Raw genomic sequence first — 20275 nt, forward strand, 5'->3', positions numbered from 1 at the left:
CTTTGCCTTATGGTGTTTTCTGCCTTCCAAAACCCTGTGCCAGTCCCAACTTGTTCTCTGGGATAAGAAGATTAAACTAATCTGAGAATAAATCAATGTTACCCTGCTTTCCACAAGGAAATTGTACAATGCATTGTACCAGTGTCACTGCAAAACAACACACTGTATTTGCAACCTGTACACACAATAAATGGTTATCAGTGCCAGGCCCGGACAGGATATCTGTAGATACATATCTCACTGTTTATCAAAACGCTGTCTATAGGAAACCTGGAACCAAATTTTCTCCTAAAATTTAATTCATCCATAAGTTTTCACGTGATAAATCAGACAAATAAGGTTTTCCATTGAGTTGAATCTGGCCCATAATACTGTACAATTCAGTCAGTTTGCATATGGTACAGTACAGTCATATGTATACATACACAATATACAGTAGAATCCCGATTTTAAGTTTTTCAGGGGACCCGAAAAATTATTTGTAAAATCAGGGAAAATGTAAAATCAGGGAAATGTGTAACTGTTTCTTCAAGTACTGAAAGGATATAAGCACAGGAGTCCGTTTTACTTTGAGGTACAATATTGTGTTAATAAGAAAGGGTTAAGCATTGCAGTGTTAATGTTACACTAAGGGGGGCATGTGCAAGGCCTCTCTATGACAGTCACATACACAACCTAAAGCAATAAGTGATTGGTACAGGACTGTATAAGGGGCAGGCTAATTGGAATTGACCATTTACAGGCAGAACCATGGCAAAGTATATCTGGTTAGTGTTTTAAACCTTTTTATTTCACAAATAATAACCCATTGAAATACATTATAAATTGGTGGGACCACAAAAAAAAAAATGTAAAATGCGGGAAAACTTAAAATCGAGCTTTCACTGTAGTACAGTGATGGGTATAGTGCACACATAATACACTTAATAGCTGTGTAAATTGCACATACAATACATCATAGGGCATATTGAGTGTATAATTCCATGATAATATATAGTCTCCCTTAATATTATTTAACTACCTGTTATAGGAGGAGGTACAAGTAGATTGGACCAATTAGTCTAGGGACCCTTAAAATGACATTCAATAAAGTCAAAGGGGTGTGGGTTAGAGCTACACTGACAGGAGGGGGCATAAACTGATGCCCGAGGAATGGGAAAATATGAAATATGAGAAAAATAAGATGACAGTGGCACTGAGAAAGTAATAAGAGGAGGGAGGAATGAAAGATAAGATGGCATGAAAAAGAAAAGAGGAATGAAATGCTGGGGGGGGTCAAAAAGAGGAGCAGATTGGAATGTCATGGGCTTTACAAAGGGGATCAGAGGAGAATTAAAGGAGGAGTAAGTGAAGGGGAGAGTTGTACGGCTGTGCAACCCCCCAGCCTAAATGTTGGAAGAGTTTAATATGCATGGGGCTGAATCTGTCACAGTGCTCTCCTGCTTCCTCTATGCTGTTGGCCCATAACCTGATCATGCCTTGGGGCGACATTATATTATAATGGGGATCTCACCAGCTAGATGGTAAAAAATCAGCCAAGAATGGTGCCAGTAGTACAGATTTACTGTACTTGCAGGTAAATTCCCTATTAACAATCCCCTGTCATTCTGCCCCCTGCCAAACTCCAATCTGTCCCAATCCAATCTCCCCCTCTATTATCATGCATCTATATACCTCTGTCCTCCACACCATACCACTTTTGCCCAAAACTACCCCCCTTTTATGTCATTAGTTTACCTCCTTAACTTTACTGCTCCATCCTACATCATCACCTTGACTATTTCTGCTGATACAAGATGGCAACCCTAGGAGTGCATTTGCATACTGAGGGCCATCACAATCCTGTAGAAGGCTGCGTCCAGGCTAACATGCTTCCAGCTAGACGTTAGTCAAATGGCTGATATTCTTTCGTGTTCGTTTTAGTTTTGATGGATTGAAGATCCCCAAAACTAGATGTTTCTGGATTTTCCAGTAGATCTGTGACCCCCCCCAGTTCATTGACCCTATGTTGTTGGCATGACTCAGGGTCCTAGCTGTATTTGTACCTAGGGTTGCCACCTGGCCGGTAAAAATGATGGTTGATCCCAATGTTATTAATAGGGAAAAAAGAAAAGATAAATATATAGGAAGGCCGGTATTTTTTTCCAGAAAAGGTGGCAACCCTACTTGTGGCTTGAATATCCCCAGAGTTGGATGATTCTGGATTCCAGGTAGATTCCTGACCCCTGGTTAATTGACCCTATATTGTTGGTGATGGGTTGAATATGCCCAAATCTAGATGCTTCTGGGTTTCTGGTAAATGTTTGATAAATTATATTTATGCTTTATTGTTGATGGGACCGAAGAGCCTCCAATCTAGATGGCACTGGATTTCTCGGCTGACTTCTTCCTCTGCTTCTCATTGCTGCTCTGGCTGTCTGGCATAACCTGTGTAAGGATGGTGGGCGCACTGCTCACCATTGAGTTATTCTGCTGCCTTAACAGGAAATATTCCCTAAAATGGCATCTGCACCACTTCCTGTGGATCTCACTTTGTACCTGGCAAGACATGCACACAATATTTCTGTTATCACCTGCAGGATTGCCCACAAAATGACCCAACACAGACAACAATACAGGAACCTTTTGGCTTGGAATAAGGGGATGATCCACTTACCTCTCTATTGAGGAAACAATAGAGCACAGCTACCAAAAAACCCTGAGGGAAAACAGAACTATTATTATTATTCCAGAATCAGATAATCAGCCTCAGAACAATGGCAGACTCCATGCATCCTAGTAAAACTAAGGGAAGGAAATCTAGGTCTCTTGGACTTCAATGATCACCTGGAAGGATCCCAGTGTTAACTCAAATGACAGGCGGATCTTAATCGTGTCACTGCTCACATCTTCTGGGAAGAAGGCAAAGACCATATAATGGATCCCAAAGAGTGGGATGAGCAGCAGAGTGGATCTTGCCAGCCTTCTATGGGAAACAGAATGTCAGAAATTACCATGACTATTCCCAACTGTGTCCAGGCACTTAGAGCCATTCTGCCAAATGTAGCAAAATGGTCATAAAATGACAGTGCCAGCCACAGTACTGGCAGTGTCACCATGCAGCATCTCTGGCACTTACTTGTACTGCCCCAAATCATTCCTTGAAACCACATCCATCGTCTTCAACTTCTTCATCAGAATGCGGATGATCCTCACGAAAAGGATAAAGTTAATCTAAAGGGGGGCAGTTATATGACAATATTTACTGTAGATGCCCTGATGGGGAGAGACCTATTGCAACTCTCAGGCAGTTAACGGGTGAATAATTAGCATTCTGCCACTGCTACAGCCTTGGCTAAAATAATCAGTTTGGGGCACTAATAGATCCACCCTTACAGTGCCGCTATTTGGTAAGGATCTCCTTTAGGTCATAACAACAGAAAACACGGCTCTATCAATATCAGCCGATGAGCTGTTTTTTCACAGATATCTAGGACCAGAAAATTCGTACTTATTGAACTTTACGACAGCTGTCCAGAAGAGGGTAACAGAGCAGACATACATTCATCCTAACCTCAAGATTGCCACCCCCCCATACTATCTCTGGTTATCTGAGCTTGAAACTAGGGCCTTGGAAACTGAGATTTATAAAGTGTTGATGGAGCGCCACCTACTGGAGATCTTGTGTTACAGGCTGAAATTATGAATCAAACGGTCAGGTAAATTATGTACTGCCAGTAAAGCATCACATTGGGGCCAACAACAGCACTGTCCCAAGCAACTCCATAAGATCAGCCTACTGGTGGCTTCACATTCCCATAGTAAACACTACTTTTATGTATTTTCTCTTGTGTTTGTTAGATTTCCCATAGCACTGTAATTCTGCCCATGGGACATGTCACTACTACAGGAACAGGACACCAGTAGAGTCTGAGAATACCTCCTCTAGACTAAGATAAAAAAAACTCCCGGCATCCTCTACAGGCAAGATAGGCAAGGACATGCTTGGAATTGCAGTTCTGTAGCAGCAGTTGGCTGTAAGTAGGTGGGCCCAGAACATATTATATCTGGGTTTTATTTCTGACTTACAAAGATGGACAGAATGACTGGGCCTCGGATAATCCACCAGATACTGGCATTGGAATTAATGTCCCAGCACCTGCAAGGAAGCATATGCAAGTCATTCATACTGTATACCCTCTTGGGGGACATTCATATATACTGCTGGGATGGAGACTCCTTTTGGCAGAAATACAGACAGCTTGGGTCAGGAGGAGTTAAGCTCTGTACCCATATTTAGGCCTTGTCCCTAGAAAAAAATCACAGTGTTATCGTGGGGCCCTAGTGAGAGACAGTAACTTGTGAGCAATGGCTCTGAATTGGTACTGTGCTCTTTTACCCTCCAGACAGGGGAGGTGGGGGATGGGCTGTGACTGTTCATTTCATCCAAGTACCTAGAATTTATTAAGTCTCCTGGGTACCCACAAATTTCTTATTTTTATACTGGTGCTTCAGGGAACACTGGGGGTGCCAAACAATGCCAACATGTGAAGACAAAGTGGCAGGAAGAAATAGGACAGTAACCAGGACTGATGGGGGAAACCAAGACCTAACCATTCACTCAGGCAGAATTTTGGGAGCATGGTACCAGGTCATATCTATGTAATGGCACATTCCACATCCAAGGAAAAGTAGATATCATGAACATGAAAAACACACTAACAGCAGGGGGAATCGGATGGCATGTTAAGCCAGTTGATTCTTAATGGATAATTGTGATATTTCCTCCTTTTAGGTCTGATCTGCCTTAGGCTTTTGTATGTAAAGGTGCCCCCAGTCTGATACAAATCAACCAGCTCTTTCCTGGTAGGATGGTACCAGCTGCCACAGACTGAGTCTTGTGATTGTGTAAGCCAATGGCATACCAGACACATAGATTGAGGCATCTCTCTGAGGCAAGTAAACTGGACCAACTGAAAACAAATTTGCCACATGTGAGCCAGCCTGCTTAGTTTTGATTGCCGAATGGAAGAACAGGGTCAATATATTACTTGTAGATAGATGTTTCTGCCATGAAGGTGAAACGTGGCTCTGTAAACTGATGTGTTGCAGTTATAAATAGAAGTAATTTTTGCATCCCATCACTCGCACTTACCCAATGTTCTCATAAAGATGGCGGCACACAGTCCAGGCAATAATGAAAGCCAATGGAGAACCTGGAAAGCAGGACGGAAACAATTAGCTTGCCTTATGGCCAATTAGTCCAATATTGAGACTCCAAGCCATCTATTTTGTCCTCTGTCATTCTTAAAACAAAAGATGACTGTGCCCATCCCCTCACCCCAACCTCAGACCCTAATGTACTGCACTCACCCCAACCCAAGGCGATGTACCAGCAGAAGTACTTCCACTCTGAGAAGAAGGAGATTACCAGCAGGGTATGGAGATACAGTCCTTCCACCAGAAGCCAGCTGTAGTTGGCCATGATGCAGTACTGGAAAAAAATTATAACGTAGCTGCAGTCAGTCTGTGGATAAAGGAAAGGTATTTTCAGCTCTTCTGTGCAGAGGGTGCCAAGTAACACAAACAAACAGATCTGGAGAATTTCTAGACCAGATAAACAGTGGTGTGAAAAACTATTTGCCCCCTTCCTGATTTCTTATTCTTTTGCATGTTTGTCACACTTAAATGTTTCTGCTCATCAAAAACCGTTAACTATTAGTCAAAGATAACATAATTGAACACAAAATGCAGTTTTTAAATGAAGGTTTACGTTATTAAGGGAGAAAAAAAACTCCAAATCTACATGGGCCTGTGTGAAAAAGTGATTGCCCCCCTTGTTAAAAAATAACTTAACTGTGGTTTATCACACCTGAGTTCAATTTCAAAGGTTATAAAGCCATTTCTAAAGCTTTGGGACTCCAGCGAACCACAGTGAGAGCCATTATCCACAAATGGCAAAAACATGGAACAGTGGTGAACCTTCCCAGGAGTGGCCGGCCGACCAAAATTACCCCAAGAGCGCAGAGACAACTCATCCGAGAGGCCACAAAAGACCCCAGGACAACATCTAAAGAACTGCAGGCCTCACTTGCCTCAATTAAGGTCAGTGTTCACGACTCCACCATAAGAAAGAGACTGGGCAAAAACGGCCTGCATGGCAGATTTCCAAGGCGCAAACCACTTTTAAGCAAAAAGAACATTAAGGCTCGTCTCAATTTTGCTAAAAAACATCTCAATGATTGCCAAGACTTTTGGGAAAATACCTTGTGGACCGACAAGACAAAAGTTGAACTTTTTGGAAGGTGCGCGTCCCGTTACATCTGGCGTAAAAGTAACACAGCATTTCAGAAAAAGAACATCATACCAACAGTAAAATATGGTGGTGGTAGTGTGATGGTCTGGGGTTGTTTTGCTGCTTCAGGACCTGGAAGACTTGCTGTGATAGATGGAACCATGAATTCTACTGTCTACCAAAAAATCCTGAAGGAGAATGTCCGGCCATCTGTTCGTCAACTCAAGCTGAAGCAATCTTGGGTGCTGCAGCAGGACAATGACCCAAAACACACCAGCAAATCCACCTCTGAATGGCTGAAGAAAAACAAAATGAAGACTTTGGAGTGGCCTAGTCAAAGTCCTGACCTGAATCCTATTGAGATGTTGTGGCATGACCTTAAAAAGGCGGTTCATGCTAGAAAACCCTCAAATAAAGCTGAATTACAACAATTCTGCAAAGATGAGTGGGCCAAAATTCCTCCAGAGCGCTGTAAAAGACTCGTTGCAAGTTATCGCAAACGCTTGATTGCAGTTATTGCTGCTAAGGGTGGCCCAACCAGTTATTAGGTTCAGGGGGCAATTACTTTTTCACACAGGTTTGGATTTCTTTTCTCCCTAAATAATAAAAACCCTCATTTAAAAACTGCATTTTGTGTTTACTTGTGTTATCTTTGAATAATAGTTAAATGTGTTTGATGATCAGAAACATTTTGTGTGACAAACATGCAAAAGAATAAGAAATCAGGAAGGGGGCAAATAGTTTTTCACACCACTGTATATCTGCTGAGAAATATATAAGACAGAGCAATAATCTCCCTTGCACATTCACCCAGTCAGGGTATAGATTACATTTATGGGTCTGCCAAAAAGATATCCCTGGCGCTGAGCACTAAACAGTATGTAATTGCACCTGCCAAATGTCTCTGCTCCCAAATTCCTACTTGGTTTTGAAACATAAATTCTATTACAATTACTAAGATTGAGTGCTACTTCCCCTCATTTGAATCTATTTGTTCCTTTGGATTGAGGTGGAACAGATCATTGAGCTTCTCAAAAAAATCTGTCTTCGCAAAAATAACACAAGCAGAGTTCATTGGACCCTGTAAACTCTGAATCCCCAAATAAATGCATTCCAGTGAATAGAGCTTTATGGCCACTCACTGAGTAGGCGTTGCAGTGGTCAATGTCCTCCGTGGAGTAAAGAACTTCATCCTTGATGAAGATGGACATTGCACGCAAGATGAAGGATGCAAACAGGTGCATGTGGATGTAGTTGCGAGTGCAACGCAGTCGTCTGTGACCAAAAAGAAGAGATGGGCAGGGTCACCTGATGTGATTTACCCAGGTGCTAAACTGGCCCCATTCCCATCAGTACTCACCTGAATGATGCCAGGAGAGCCAAGGCAAGGACAAGGGAAGCCAGAGAGGTCCCATAACCAGTGGTGTACAGAGTCTTCAGGTGCATGAAATAGACCTGGGGGAGGGTGTAATTAAGGGTACAGCAACAATTTCATTAAAGTCACAACATTCCCCCTAACTGTCCAGATGGGGCATCTCAACCTTACGTCATAGTTTCTAACTACCCAGGGAAAGTTTGGTCTTCCCATGTTCAGTTTTGCACTGAACTGAGATATAACACAAGTCACAAGATTTGCACCAGCTCTTCTAACCCACAGCATCAACCGAAAAGGCAGAATCTACTGATCAACTGTATGGAATCTGATTGGTTGCTATGGTAACAAAACTGGTGCAAATGTTGAGACTTACATAACCCCATAGTGCTTTGGGAAAAAAGGGAAGGGAGTCAAACCCTGACAGCAATAAGTCTTTTTTTGTCTTATAAAAACAATTGGAGTTTTGGGTGTATGTGTTGGAATAAAGATAAGGCCCTGCCCCTGGGCACACATGCCAGTCACTCACCACATTGTCTGGTTCTGTTATATTGGCATCATATCCACACGCCACGTCAACTGAAGGGAATCTCATTGACCAGCCATCCTTCGTGCAGTTTCTGTATAAGGACCCTGGGTGGGGGTAAAATTGGACTTAAAGTTTAGAGCTTTGAGCTACATTCTAGCAATGGCCAGTGGGATAAAAGGAAGCGTCGGTGTAAAGCCACTCACTCACTAGTCTCACAAGTCATCTTGTTACACATGGGCCAATTTGTCTTAGAAAAACCGATGCCATGCTATTATTTTCCCATTGTTTTATCTCATCTCACTGTTCTCTGTGACCAAAGCCAACAACAAACCTTCCTCCTTTCTGGCCAGTAAGAGACCAACTGACCAGTAGGCAAATACCTACCCAGAGCAGGAATAAGAGAACTGGGACACACCTTAGTACAGTGATCCCCAACCAGTAGCTCGTGAGCAACATGTTGCTCTCCAACCCCTTGGATGTTGCTCCCAGTGGCCTCAAAGCAGGTGCTTATTTTTGAATTCCAGGCTTGGAGGCAAGTTTTGGTTGTATAAAAACCAGGAATACTGCCAAATAGAGCCTCAATGTAGGTTTACAATCCTCATAGGGGCTACCAAATGGCCAATCACAGCACTTATTTGGCACCCCAGGAACATTTTTCATGCTTGTGTTGCTCCCCAACTCCTTTTACTTCTGAATGTTGCTCACGGGTTCAAAAGGTTGGGGATCCCTGCCTTAGTAGCTTGGAAACAAATAAGCTCATAGTGAAATTGGATTTATTATCCATTCCAACCAATCAGATTGTCCCATGTACATCATTCTGTTTCAATATAATATACTGCACATCAATCAAGCATTTAGCAGAGAATCTCCAGCTTTGCATTTACCTTGCTGATCTGTGAGGCCCTGCAGGAATTTGGGGCAGGGGATGGTAACGGTTTCTCCAAAGGCAGAGGAAGGCCAGCAGCTAATCCTATCCCATATCCCGGCACATCCTAAAATAACAAAAAGTTTAGTACTCAATAGAATCATTAACACTGTCACTAAAGTGAAAGACTTTTGCTGGGACTCCTTGGGACCAGGCAGTGGATTCTTCCATAGACATGTTAGCATCTGAATCTGACCTGAAGAAGGCTTTGGCAGGAGAATGCAGATAAGAGAGAGAAAGAGTTTGCAGATCCTGCCTGGCCATGCCTACCTGTCTCAAGCAGGAACCATACAGTACATCTTTATATAAGGGTAAGATGTTAAGTAAAGGATCACTTACAGCAAATACTCATTGTTTTCCTATAACAAGCCCATACTACTAGCTAGATATACAAAAATAAAGAAACGATGGGGCTGCTTAGCCAGTGTTTGATGGCAGCCAGACCCATTACTTCTTACCTCCTTCTGCCCAGTGATTTGTTGAGGCATTTTCAGCTGCTAGAGCCTCAGTGCAGAGGTCTTCTTGAATTTGTAGATCCCTAAGGAGGTCACATGACAGCTGGAAGGCTGCAACCTACAGAGAGAGGAGACATTTAGTTACCCCATGATATAACAAGAGGAACTAGAGCAGTGATGTATCTACAGGGCACCGCTCCCTCCGTGGCATAATTATAGACAAAGCAGACCCCCTTGGGGGTGGGGGTCGCACACTAGTTATGCCACTGCTGCCCTCCTTGCAGAAAAATCTTCAGAAGGGCAGAGCACACACTGCAACCCTACCTTGCCTGGGGGTCTGCATCCTCTATAGCAGTGATCTCCAAACAGTAGCTCGTGAGCAACATGTTGATCTTCAACCCCTTCGATGTTGCTCTCAGGGTCCTCAAAGCAGGTGCTTATTTTTGAATTCCAGGCTTGAAAGCAAATGAATCTGCTCTTATATGTTTATAAATGGTGACCCTCTGTCTGACCCCAGAGCACCGCCATTCAAATTTTCGAATGGGTCTCCTGTATCACTGCTAAATACTGACCATGAATATGAGTTTCCTCTCTGTATGGATGAAATGATATTGCTGCTCAGACAAGCGCTATCTTGGTTTTCCAGTCAGAAGCAAATTATAAACAGGGAGAAAAATTAGATATAAGTATTCTTCAATGTTGGGTTAAGACGTTTCTTGCGGAAGTCATTTATTATATCAAATTATGAGAAGATTTAGCGATTTATATAAACTCTTTCAGTATTTTACGTAGAAAAATTAGGGCTGGTACAGACTCATTCTCCATCATAAGTCAGACAAACTATATTTCCCTATAACTCAATTACATGTTACTGCTGTCAGCGATATTATTTTATCATAATGCCTTATTTCTCTTCTAGTGCAGGTGGCAGTTCCCAAACCCTCAGCAGTTTCTGTGCCAAAATGCAAGATCGCAATGCAGTTAAAGGAAGACTTTCAGTAGGACTGAGTAGGAAAGTATATTATACATGAAAGATACAGTTATGTAAAAGAGTGTGTCCTGGGGCAATTTGTGACTTCATTAAAACAGATATTATATCTCCGTTCCAAAGATAATTTAAGGGATACAATGTAACTAATGTCAGGCACCTGTCACATTCTGTACCATTTTGTGTCATTTACATAAAAAAAGATACAGATTTTGCTGGAGGAAATGAAAATTGCCTCCGTCACACACCTACAAGTAGAATTTACTGCACCAGATCAGGGGCAAATTATAAGAATATGGTTAGAGAGGATCTTGGAGCAACCTCATTTAACCCTCAGACATGTACAGCAGTTGGGATGCTTTTTTTTTTTTTTTTGCTTTTTGCTGTTGGAGTGGTATCAGAGGGCCTGGTTAGGGAGAGCTCGCTGTGGCTTTTAGAAAAAAAAGAGTATAGGTGCCTGTGAGTCTGACAAGGATCCCCAAACAATTTGGCACCAATCATTCCACTGTCCAGGAGATTATCAACAAGTGGAGACGATTTCACTGCCAAGTTGCCCAAACCGAGCCGACCCAACAAGCAGAATCCAAGAACAGAACACAAGATGAAAGACTTCTGAAAGAAGTTTCTAAGACTCCCAGAACTTCATCCTGGGACCTACAGGCAGCTCTCCCCAATATTTGTGCCACAATAAATGGTGCTGTCATTAGACAAAGGTTGCACAAATCAGATCTACATGGGGGTTCCAAAAGGAAAACTTTGAGTTATTGGGCAACAGAACTAGAAGGCAGCATTTCATAAGACAAACCCAGTACCAACTGTAAAGCATGGCATATTATGGCACTGTTTTGCTGCATCAGGGCCTGGGCAGCTCTCTATCATAGAACCCACTTTGAATCCTTCATTGTACCAGAGAAACTTAGGGGTAATAGGGAACCATCTGTCAGAAGATTAATGCTCTACTGAAAGTGGACCTTTCACCAAGACACTGACCTGAAACATTCCAGTAAATCCACCCAGGAATGGTAGAAAGAAGAGAAAGGGAGGGTTCTGGCATGGGCAAGTCAGAGTCTGAATCTAAATCCCATTGTGATACTTGGAGAAGGGGGGCTATATGAAAAGGGTCGTGCAATCACAAACCCCTCAATATCTCATAGCTGTGGATGTTCTGCATAGATGGACATGAACAAATGTCAAGTCGATGTCATGGACAGACAAACAGTTATAAGAACATCCTACCTGGGGCGGTTTCTGGAGGGCATTGCCAGGCATAAGAGCCAATGGGGTTAATTCTCCCACAGATGCAAGTGACAGATCTATTCATTATTTGTAGCGTATATGATTGCAGAATCAGTTTCCCCTTGTTTTTTGGGGGTTTTTTTTCATTCAGTTACTTCCCTTTTATCTTTCTATTTTCTTTGGATGATGAGCAAATATTGATATTGGCACATACATAAGACACAAACAAACTATACATGCGGGGCACTTAGTGTTTCACATGACTGTATATATACTATCAGCCATGATAAGATGATGGGCTGGGGCAATGGGAAAGAAGGATGTTCCATCAATCACATCATGATGCAGGTTTTTGCCTACAAAATGATAACAAGATGATTCCCTGAAAATGGAGGAGGCCGAAGGATAAAGCATGTTGCATCTTGACATGTAAATGAGCTCTAGTTTCATGGACTGATGTTTTCGTCTCCTGCACTTGAGCTGAACCCTGATTTATCCCTTTGGTGCTAAGGAGGGACTCCTAATAGATCAGTAACAATTATTATATTTCTGTACTGAATCTTGGCTTCAGTAGCTCTAAAGGAAAAGTTATCTTCAGAATTAACATAAATATCAGAACGAGATTTTGTTCCATTTTTATTATTATTCTCTCTTTAAACTGAAATGTAATGTATCTGAAATCTGTTATGCTATCTGGTTGCTATGGTCAATGCCCCCAGAAATTAGAGATTCCTTTTGAGTCTATTCATTCTCCTAATGGGACCCTAGCAACCAGAGCCGCATTGACCCTCCTGCTATGTCGGTTACGACAGAGCCAATCAATAACCAGACCTTATTAGGGCATATAGAGTATATGATTCCACCCCATGGGTGCACCGTATAAACAGAGGTTCTATTGCTTTCTTTCTATTGAAAGAATGTTTGTGTATCCCGGGAAAGCAGGAAGCAGGGCAATAAATTACACTTGTTATTAAGGGACACAGATCTGACACAGATTATTCCACATAATAAGCACATTTCTGTCAACAACATAAAGACCAATTCCATCTGTACAAATCAGCCACTGTGGGCAGGTCTGGACTAAGGTTCAAAATAATCTCTGGTATAATAAGTATACAGAGGCCCAAACAGCCCCCCACTAGCCCAGATTGCCAGTCTGTACCTGGCTGTGGGCCCTATGTTTCCCAATCGGCCCAGACTGTGAGTTACAAATTCTTGTGCCTCTTGTAGCCAATCCACTGAGAAAAGGCTCAAGACATGCCAGTATTGCTCAGGCCAAACTCATACCCACAGTGTGGCAGGACATAGAGAATGTGAGCAGAAGGGAATTTTAGGGCTCATTTATGAACACAAAGTGCAAAGCCCAAAATACCATAATAATAATAGTGCAGGAAATGTGATGCACAAAGGTACTTGTGTATATATACATATACTTTAAGTGCATAATAATTGTTTTAAGGGGTTTCTTTTTAGCAGAAAACATATCTGGTGCTCCTGCCCACATGCTGTTATGTTTTGGATAAGGGTTCTACATTCAGTTCTATAAGTTAATTTACAGAAAGATCTTGTATGTTATATTGATGGGAACTCCCCAAGGGGGTGCACCCTGAGTCCCGAACCCCATATTCATATGCAATATATATATACATATATATATATATATATATATAAAAACAATATCAACCTGGAGCACTCCAAATATAAGTCCAATGCCTGAGTGCAGGTTATAGAATAATTATCCAAATAGCACAGAAACAGCACACCAGGTCTTTAAAGTGAAAAAAATCAAATCATATTTGTTCCGATGTTTCGGCTCCTAACTCAAGATGAAAACTTCCTGAGGATGGCTTGAGTTAGGAGCCGAAACGTCGAAATAAATATGATTTGATTTTTTTCACTTTAAATACCTGGTGTACTGTTTCTGTGCTATTTATATATATATATATATATATATATACAGGTATATATATATATATATATATATATATATATATATATTTATTTATTCTTGTTATTTTGCATTAATTTAACCTATGGAACTGGTTTTATCCTTTAATTCTACTGGGTTGGAACCAGTACTTACCTGGTATAACCTGTAACAAATGTAAAAAAAATAATGTTGCACTTTTGCTTGTACAATCCTTGACTCTTAACCCAAAGCAAGTGGACTGAATTTTCGTTTTTTTTGTGAATCCAATAAAAACACAAGATGAAAAAAAATCTATTTTTTTCCAGACATAGAGCGAGGTCCCCTTAAACTAGTGAGTGTGAGTGCTTAGGAATAGAATTTCCCAGAAAAGGAAATGCCTGAATGGGATGATTCTGTTATTGAGCAGAAGGCTAGAGCTGCACAGGGGAGGTAAGTGTGTTCCCTTTGCTAAGCAAAGACATCCGCTCCATGCGCCGCAGCTCCAATCCAATATTTACTGAGCAATGCCAGTGGAACAAAAGCTCTGACCCCACGACCCCATCACCCTACTGTGCCTAATCTGTGAGTTTAACTTTCATCTTAATTTCACCCTGTGTCTATTAGGCAACTTAATCTGGGAAAATCATAATTTCTGCTAATTTGAGCCACAAACCCCAGATTGCATCCCGCATTCGCATCTCCATCAGGGACTAACTACAACTCTGTGATGCTGTTAGTTAGGGATGGACGAATTTTTTCGCCTTGTTTCGCTGCGGAACTGACGCCCATAGACTTGTATGGCGTTGTGCGACAATAAAAAAAAAGACGAGCGTCAAAAAAATTCGCAGCGAGACAAAACTTTTTTGCCATCCATAGACTTTAATGGGCGTCGGCGACATTTCACCGGCGGTGAATTTTTGGCGAAACGAAACGGGTCAAATTCGCCCATCCCTACTGTTAGTGGAATTGTAGCTAAACACTGCAAGTTGTACATCCCTGATATGAAATGTTACTGTTGCAGCCCCATCTAGCTCTGCTGTAAAGTGTTACTTTTATTCCCCTTAGAACCCTGGTATAAAGTGTTGTGTTACCCTTACTATCCTGGTATAAAGTGTTATTCTTCCTGACTCTTCCAATCCTAATAGAAAGTGTTACTCTTCTTGCCCCTTTCAACCCTTTCAACCCTAGTATAAAGTGTCACCCTTCGATCTCTAGTATAAAGGGTTGCCCTTCAAACCCTGAATAAAGAGTTGCCTAAAGTGTTACTTTTCCTACCCTGGTATAAAGTGTTACCCTTCCAACCCTGGTATAAAGTGTTACTCTTCCTGCCCTGATATAAATATAAACTTCATTGCATCTGCCTAGATCACAAAATGTCAAAAACCATCTGATACTTACAGGTCTAAGAAGAAGGGCCAGCGCCCAGATCCCAGGGCTACAGAGCCAGTTCGAGATGGTCATTCTGTAACTTTCAAACAGGAGGCAAGTACTGACATGGAAATCCTCAGTTCAATAATCCTGGTGATGGTGGCAGGAGTAGAGCAGGTAAGAGTGGCAGGGGGCAGGAGCAGCACAGGAACGAGTGGAAGGGGGGCAGTAGCATTCCACATACATGCAATGTGAGCAACTTCAGAGCAATTACATTTCTGAGCTGGAGTCTCACAACCTGGTCTGAGCCAAACTCCTCCCTGCCCCAGCCATTGGCTTTACATATTTCTAATGAAATAATCACACTGGCCGTGCCAGGAACGTGCTTCAAGTGCTGCAGGCGCCGCAGGGTGCCTTTGGAACAACATTTATTGACTGTTTTTAAGGACCTTATCCTTGGATCACTGGGATATGTATTAATGTACAATCAAGGGGTATTTCCCCATTCCCTTTAGTCTCAGTGCAGCCCATAATGATACTGTTATTCCAAGAATATCGTCCTGTATGGGAGCCAGTATACAAGAAAGAAATGTTATGTGTCCATTGTACCCACTGCACATTGTCTAAGGCAGGAGTCCCCAATCTTTTTTACCCAGGAGCAACATTCAGATTTAAAAGGAATTGGGGAGCAACACAAGCATGAAAAATATTCCTGGGGTGCTGAATAAGGGCTGTGATTGGCCATTTGATAGCCCCTATATGGATTGTCAGCCTACAGGAGGCTCATTTTGGTAGTACACCTGTTTTTTATGCAACCAAAACTTGCCAGTAATTAAAAATTAAGCACCTGCTTTTAGGCCATGGGGAGCAAAATTCAAGGGGTCGGAGAGCAACATGTTGCTCACGAGCCACTGGTTGGGGACCACTGGTCTAAGGGAAACAATGCAGCAGCTCAACAGCAACAAATAATTTCTTATATTTTATAATTGATCAAAAGCACTTGCTGATTTGTTTGTGTTGGCACTTGTACAAGTACCGATGTTTATAGATCTGCCCCTTTTTCTTGTTACAAGGGGTATTTTAATGCTGTGTTCCTAAATGTGCTGTAAAATAGACTTCAAAGGGGGAATCCACAAGTGGAGCAAGCTTTTTTTTGGTGTAAAAGCGGTGTTAATATATATATATATTGCAATATAACATATATTGCAATATATTTAAGCTGGCCAACTACGTCAAAGTCATCCCATATCTGGCCAGTCCCCAGCTTAAATATATTGCAATATATGGACAAACAATCCCTGTGTTGTTTAAAGGGTAAGGCATTTTTTTAGTAGCAGTATGCACAAAATGTCTCTGTCTTAAATATATTGATAATGGGTTGAGTGCAGAGGACCTCTTGTAGTTGACTATATGTATTTTGTGGTCTCAGCCTCATTGCACCCCCACCTAATGGTTTTAAAAAATAGTGGTGAGCACAACTTTCCCTTGTTTTATATATATATATATATATATAATATATATATATATACATATACATATATATTATATATATAGTAGCTTAAGGCACAACATGTCTCAATGTCCTAAATATATATTTGTCTATATGTATTTTGTTTTCACAGACTCATTGCACCCCCGCTTAATGGTTTTAAAAATTAGTGGTGAACACAACTTTCCCTTGTTTGTTATAGTTATACAGGAGCAGTGACCAGCTCCATGTTGTAGCTCCCACCCTTCCAAGCTATAGTCAGGTGAACCCAGTGGTGGCCAATAAAAGGGCAACCATGTTTGGGTTTTTGTGTTCACACAAGTAAATTCACCTAAGCTGGTATTAACCCCTCATTGCATAGTCAGTGCAGCGGAGCTCACAGGCACCATCTTGCGGTGCTTCGGTAATCTTGGGGTCCCTTTGGCAATTTCCGTGGCTTTCGGCGCATGCGTAGTTTGAGACTGGAATATTGCTACAACTGCGCAAGTGCTGATACAGCACTTACTTACTGAAGATTCCCGAAGCTTTGAAGATGGTCCCCCTGATCTCTGCTGTGCTGACTCTGCAATGAGGGGTCATTACCAGCTATGGGGCATTTTCTTGTGTGAATAACTGTGCCAGGGGAGCAGGGAGGGTGGACTATGGAGGGTAGGGGTAGGGATTTTTAAACTTGTAAAACTTGTGTCCCTGTGTAAAATCTATACTATATATAGGGTCCAAATTACTACCCATGCTCTGATTTGAATAAGAGACTGGAATATGAATAGGCAGTGGCGGAACTACCGGGGGAGCAGGGGGTGCGAGCGGGCCAGGGCCCGCACCCCCTCAGGGCCCCCTGACAGTCCGCGCGCCGCTTTGCTGCGCATATTCCCGGCCAGTTCCGGGTGTACGGAGGGGGGCGGGGGGCCCGGCTGCGCGTCCTGCGCCAGGGCCCGCCCCCCTTAGTTACGTTTCTGTGAATAGGAGAGGCCTGACTAGTAAGATAGATGAGTAATAAAAAGTAGCAATACATTTGTAGTCAGAGCATTTGTTTTTAGATTAGGTCACTGACCCTCATTGGAAAGCTGGAAAGAGTCATAAGAAGGCAGCAAATAATTCAAAAACTATAAAAAAGAAAAATTGTAAAGTTGCTTTTGCTTAGAATTGGCCATTCTATAACATTACACTGATTTGGACCACCAAACAAACAAATTATTTCACGCATGGCTAACTTTAGCTTTACTTTACACATCTCCATACTTTCTTCTGAAACACTTACACAACATACAGACACTAATCATGTTTAAGAACCAGGTCAGGGACGAGAAGACTTTATGGAGCTCCATGGGTAACTGTGTAAGTATAGATACCATTGTTACTACCAGTAGGTGACAAGCTGTCCATTGACACAAACTAACAAATGAACAACTGGTGTCTGCTTGGCAGGAAGGGCTAAAATTGGTGTCCTGGAGGAAGGAGGATAAATACTATAAGACCTATGAGGTACTCATATACCACAGAGTGCTCTCCTGTTTGACTGTGGTCTGACTCCATACCGTTACTTTGAGCATATTTAGAGGGTATGAGCAGGGTGTAAGGGTCATTTTGGCACAGAATTAATATTCACTGATACAAATTTAAATAAGAGAAAGTTGAATAATGATATCTTCCCCTGTCACCCAAGTTTCTTTCATAGTCAATAACATCATCTTTCAATCACCTTGAAATGATCAATGCATTTGAATTATCTCAGATTTCCTTCTGACTTTAACACTGCACATCCTGTCTTATTAGTCTTATTTGTCTGTATCTGTATCTGTAATGGGCCAAGGATAGAGGCCCCTACTGCCGCAACAGGGTCCAAAAGCTCTAGGGAACCAATGAAAGTAATTGCAGAATTGCAGTAAGTGCCCAATATCCCTATATGTTATTGGACGCAAGCATGGTTGGTGCCTAGATCCCATGCATTACTGTAGCCTCTAGTCTGCATCCTATGAGGGACAAGGACCAAGCACTGTAGGTGCCCAGGTCCCATGCTTTACTCCTCGTAGCCTCCAGGCCATGAGGCTATGAAACCCTGGGCCTAGGGTGGCATAAATTAAGGGGAGGCATGCCTGAGTAATGGAGAAGACACTCATTATCCACACTGAAGCTCCACAGGTACTGGCAATAATTGAAGCAGCTTCTTTATCTGAATTGGCCCCAGTGAGTTCATGGAATAGAAGGACAAACTCCCAGGGGGCCTGCTGCAGCTAGGGTTGCCACCTTTTTTGGCCTGATCGGTAAAAATGATGCTTGACCCCAATGTTATTAATAGGGAGAAAAATCTAAATATATAAAGGCCGGTATTTTTTTTCGAAAAAAGGTGGCAACCCTTCCTGTAGACTTGTGGCAAAGGGGGTCTGAAGACCTTTGCCTCCTGTAGGTCCAGGGAGGTTGGGGTTAACTTTGGCAAAGGGGAGTATGAAGATTCTTGATCATTTTTGTACCCTTTGGATGGGTGATCCAGAGTTTGGACTTGGCCTTTTTAAAGGGCAAGTCAACCCCAAAATAAATATTTGTCTAATAAAAGAAAACATAATTCTAAGCAACTTTCCGATATAAACCTATCACAAATGTTCTACAGATTTTAAGTTATTTGTATATGTACTGCTATTGAAAGCAGTGTTTGTCCCTTTCTATTCTCTGCCCTGATGGCCCAGACTGTTGATACAATGTAAGACAAGGCAGCTGATTAACAGACCTGTCTTTACTGGGGATAAGACTTTTGCAACTTTGTTTAAATTGTAACAACCAGGTGTTGATGAATTGCTGCTTTTAATAGCAATTGTTTTTTTATTTTATTTTTTTAATAATTGGAGTCATGCACCCATATGCACTTTTGTGTTTGCATTTTTGACACTGGGTCATTGGAGCACACTTGTAAAATAAAACTAAAAGATTCATCAAACAACCACCAAGTCTGAGCTGTAAATAGCGCACGGATAGAGATGTTCCACCTGCACAGTCTGTTCTATCCTCGGCAGTCTGTCTGTATCCACTGTATTGCTCTGCACAGCTTGTACTAGTAATAATGCAACAGACAGAACACAATAGAACACAGCAGCCCATATAGAATTAAGCTGAACATAGACACAAAGTGGGAAATTTACTAAAGGGCGAAGTGGCTAGCGAAAATTCGCCAGCGTAACGTAATTTTGACATTTCGCCGATTTACTAACGGGTGCTGGTGTAAATTCGCTTGTGAAGTAGACATACTCTAGCGATAATTCGCACCCTAACGCCAGACGAACTTGCGCTCTGGCGAAGGGACGTAACTACGCTAATTCACTAACTTGGGGATTTTACTGAACGTTACCTCCTGCGCCAGACTTGCTCAGACCAGGCGAAGTGCAATAGAGTCCCAAAAAATGCTGGCGTCTTTTACATTTTTCAGTGTGATAGGCTGAAAAAGATCATACCATTTTTTTTGGGGTACACTCCTTCCCCCCTACATTTCCTAACATATGGCACTTAACTATACAGTGGGCACATGTATAGGGCAATATAAGACCTCTATTTTATTTAATGAATGTTTCCCAGGCTTGTGTAGTGTAATGTAGTTTATGCTGCATATAGGTCCATTGTACTTTAACTTGGCACCGTATGCAGATTAAGCATCGCTAGCGTAACTTCGCTTTGCTTGACAAATTAATGCTAGCGCATCTTTGCTGCCTTACGCCTACCTGGGCGCAATTTTGGATTTTAGTGA

General features: G+C 41.9%; 1 protein-coding gene across 2 annotated transcripts; it reads right to left on the reverse strand.

The window, feature by feature from the left end:
- Positions 1–2273: 2273 nt before the first annotated feature.
- Positions 2274–15252, reverse strand: sctr.S (secretin receptor S homeolog). 2 transcript variants are annotated; one of them, XM_041578760.1, is made up of 13 exons: positions 15087–15252; positions 9559–9673; positions 9060–9167; positions 8176–8279; positions 7635–7729; positions 7417–7549; positions 5353–5473; positions 5135–5195; positions 4069–4138; positions 3119–3213; positions 2827–2965; positions 2657–2698; positions 2274–2538 (listed from the first exon to the last, which is right to left on the reverse strand). In XM_041578760.1, exons 1-13 carry the CDS (start codon positions 15147–15149, stop codon positions 2356–2358), a joined length of 1329 nt encoding a protein of 442 aa, XP_041434694.1. In that variant the 5' UTR covers positions 15150–15252; the 3' UTR covers positions 2274–2355. The 2 variants fall into 2 exon arrangements, with proteins under 2 accessions (XP_041434694.1, XP_018094128.2); XM_018238639.2 differs by having other exon boundaries at positions 5353–5506.
- Positions 15253–20275: the final 5023 nt, after the last annotated feature.

Source organism: Xenopus laevis, chromosome 9_10S (assembly GCF_017654675.1).
Source record: "Xenopus laevis strain J_2021 chromosome 9_10S, Xenopus_laevis_v10.1, whole genome shotgun sequence".
Lineage (NCBI taxonomy): Eukaryota > Metazoa > Chordata > Amphibia > Anura > Pipidae > Xenopus > Xenopus laevis.

What these genes read in the sequence shown, in the direction of transcription:
- sctr.S (XM_018238639.2), bottom strand. Translation starts at nt 15,149, where the DNA reads ATGACCATCTCGAACTGGCTCTGTAGCCCTGGGATCTGGGCGCTGGCC. An exon ending in AAATCACTGGGCAGAAGGAG is followed by an intron (nt 9,168 to 9,558) that starts GTAAGAAGTAAT and finishes TTGTTATTTTAG; the next exon opens with GATGTGCCGGGATATGGGAT. An exon ending in GTACATCGCCTTGGGTTGGG is followed by an intron (nt 5,196 to 5,352) that starts GTGAGTGCAGTA and finishes CCTGCTTTCCAG; the next exon opens with GTTCTCCATTGGCTTTCATT.